Raw genomic sequence first — 1,616 nt, 5'->3', positions numbered from 1 at the left:
AACACTGCGGCTTACGCTTTTCTCTATTTCCAGTGTCCATTGGAGGTCACGGCCTGGGTGAGTGTCCTTTTTCTTCTCTTTTTGGTGTGCGCTGAGGTGATGGGGGCAGCTGGGAACTGAGCGGGGGGATTGGGCACAGGTCCCACGGACCCCTGACCGGGCACTCCTGTGTGGCAGGTGCCTGCCTGGGCCCTCGCATCCAGATTGGGGAGGAGACGGTGATCACAGTGGATGCCAAGGCCGCAGGCAAGGGGAAGGTGACGTGCACGGTGTCCACACCCGACGGGGCGGAGCTCGACGTGGATGTGGTCGAGAACCACGACGGTACCTTCGACATCTACTACACGGCACCCGAGCCCGGCAAGTACGTCATCACCATTCGCTTCGGAGGCGAGCACATCCCCAACAGCCCCTTCCACGTGCTGGTGAGTTCAGCGGCCACAGCAGAGCTGGGGGTGGCAGGGAGGGGGGCCAGGCCCTCTTAGTGGGAGCAAGGAACCCCAGAACCCATCCTCACATCTGATGGATCCTGGGCCCAGAGTGCTCCAGGGTGGGGCCTGTGCTTTCCCACAGCCTCCCAACCCAGGAGGCACGCAGCCCTGCCTCTGGCCCCTCTGGGCATCAGGCAGCTCTCTGGTGGAACCTGACCCCCAGGCCCACCGTCCCCGTCCATCTCCTCAGGTGGCCCTGCAGGACAGGGAAGCCCTCGGGAGAGTAAAGCACCCAAGATAGCCATCCTGCCCTGGGGGCAGCCCAGGTTATCAGGTCCCTGGGCGATTCTGAGTCAGCCTATGGTCACCCGAGCTGGTGGGGACTGGCCTGTCACAGCCCCCACTCTCCCGTGCCTTGCCTCCCAGGCGTGTGAGGCCATGCCCCGCGTGGAGGAGCCCCCTGATGTGCCGCAGCTGCACCGGCCCAGCGCCTATCCCACACACTGGGTACTGCCCCTCCCACCTGGGCCACACTCGCCCCCCACCTCCTCTTCCTTCATCTCTTCTCTTCTTCAGCGGCCAGGGCCAGGGCATGGTTTGGGGGCCATCTTGGGGAGCAGGCGGGAAGTCAGGCGGGGCAGACAGATCCCGGAGCTGGGCACGGCACCTCTTCTCTTGCAGCTGACGCGCCTTTTCTGCCCTCTGGTTTCACCATTAACCATCTTGCTCTTTCCTCACCTTCTCTGACTTCAGTCACGGCTCAGTCTGAGTTCCCCAGACCTTTCCCAGCCAAGTGACTGTTCCCTCTCCCCCGCCACAGGCCACAGAGGAGCCGGTGGTGCCTGCAGAACCCATGGAGTCCATGCTGAGACCCTTCAACCTGGTCATCCCCTTCACTGTGCAGAAAGGGGAACTCACAGGTACTGCCCCAGGGCCCTGTGGCAGGATGGCCCCAAGGGAGGACATGTGTCCAGGCCCAGCTCCTCCTTAAGAGATGAAAGCTGGGGCCCAGAGTGGGGAAGTAAGCTCCCCGGGGTCACACAGCAAGCTGAGCAGAGCTGGAACTCGAGACTCCAGCCTTCTGTCTCCCAGGTCAGGATTCATCCTGAGGCCTCCTGGCTGTCTCCTGGCAGCGGGGGAGCCTGGGACAGCAAGGGGGTGGAGCCGGGAGAAACTGGGGGCCCA

At 63.4% G+C, this 1,616-nt stretch overlaps 1 protein-coding gene across 1 annotated transcript in view; it reads left to right on the top strand.

The window, feature by feature from the left end:
• Positions 1 to 1,616, top strand: part of FLNC (filamin C, gamma) — a 28,049-nt gene that overhangs the window by 19,488 nt on the left and 6,945 nt on the right. Inside the window, 4 exon segments of the mRNA XM_010831763.1 lie at positions 34 to 57; positions 178 to 425; positions 858 to 938; positions 1,252 to 1,420. Coding sequence (XP_010830065.1) covers positions 34 to 57; positions 178 to 425; positions 858 to 938; positions 1,252 to 1,420 — 522 coding nt within the window.

This window comes from Bison bison, unplaced genomic scaffold (genome assembly GCF_000754665.1).
Source record: "Bison bison bison isolate TAMUID 2011002044 unplaced genomic scaffold, Bison_UMD1.0 scf7180017864530, whole genome shotgun sequence".
Classification (NCBI taxonomy): domain Eukaryota; kingdom Metazoa; phylum Chordata; class Mammalia; order Artiodactyla; family Bovidae; genus Bison; species Bison bison.
Note: the sequence above shows the minus strand (reverse complement) of the source record. Positions and strands in the feature narration are given on the sequence as shown.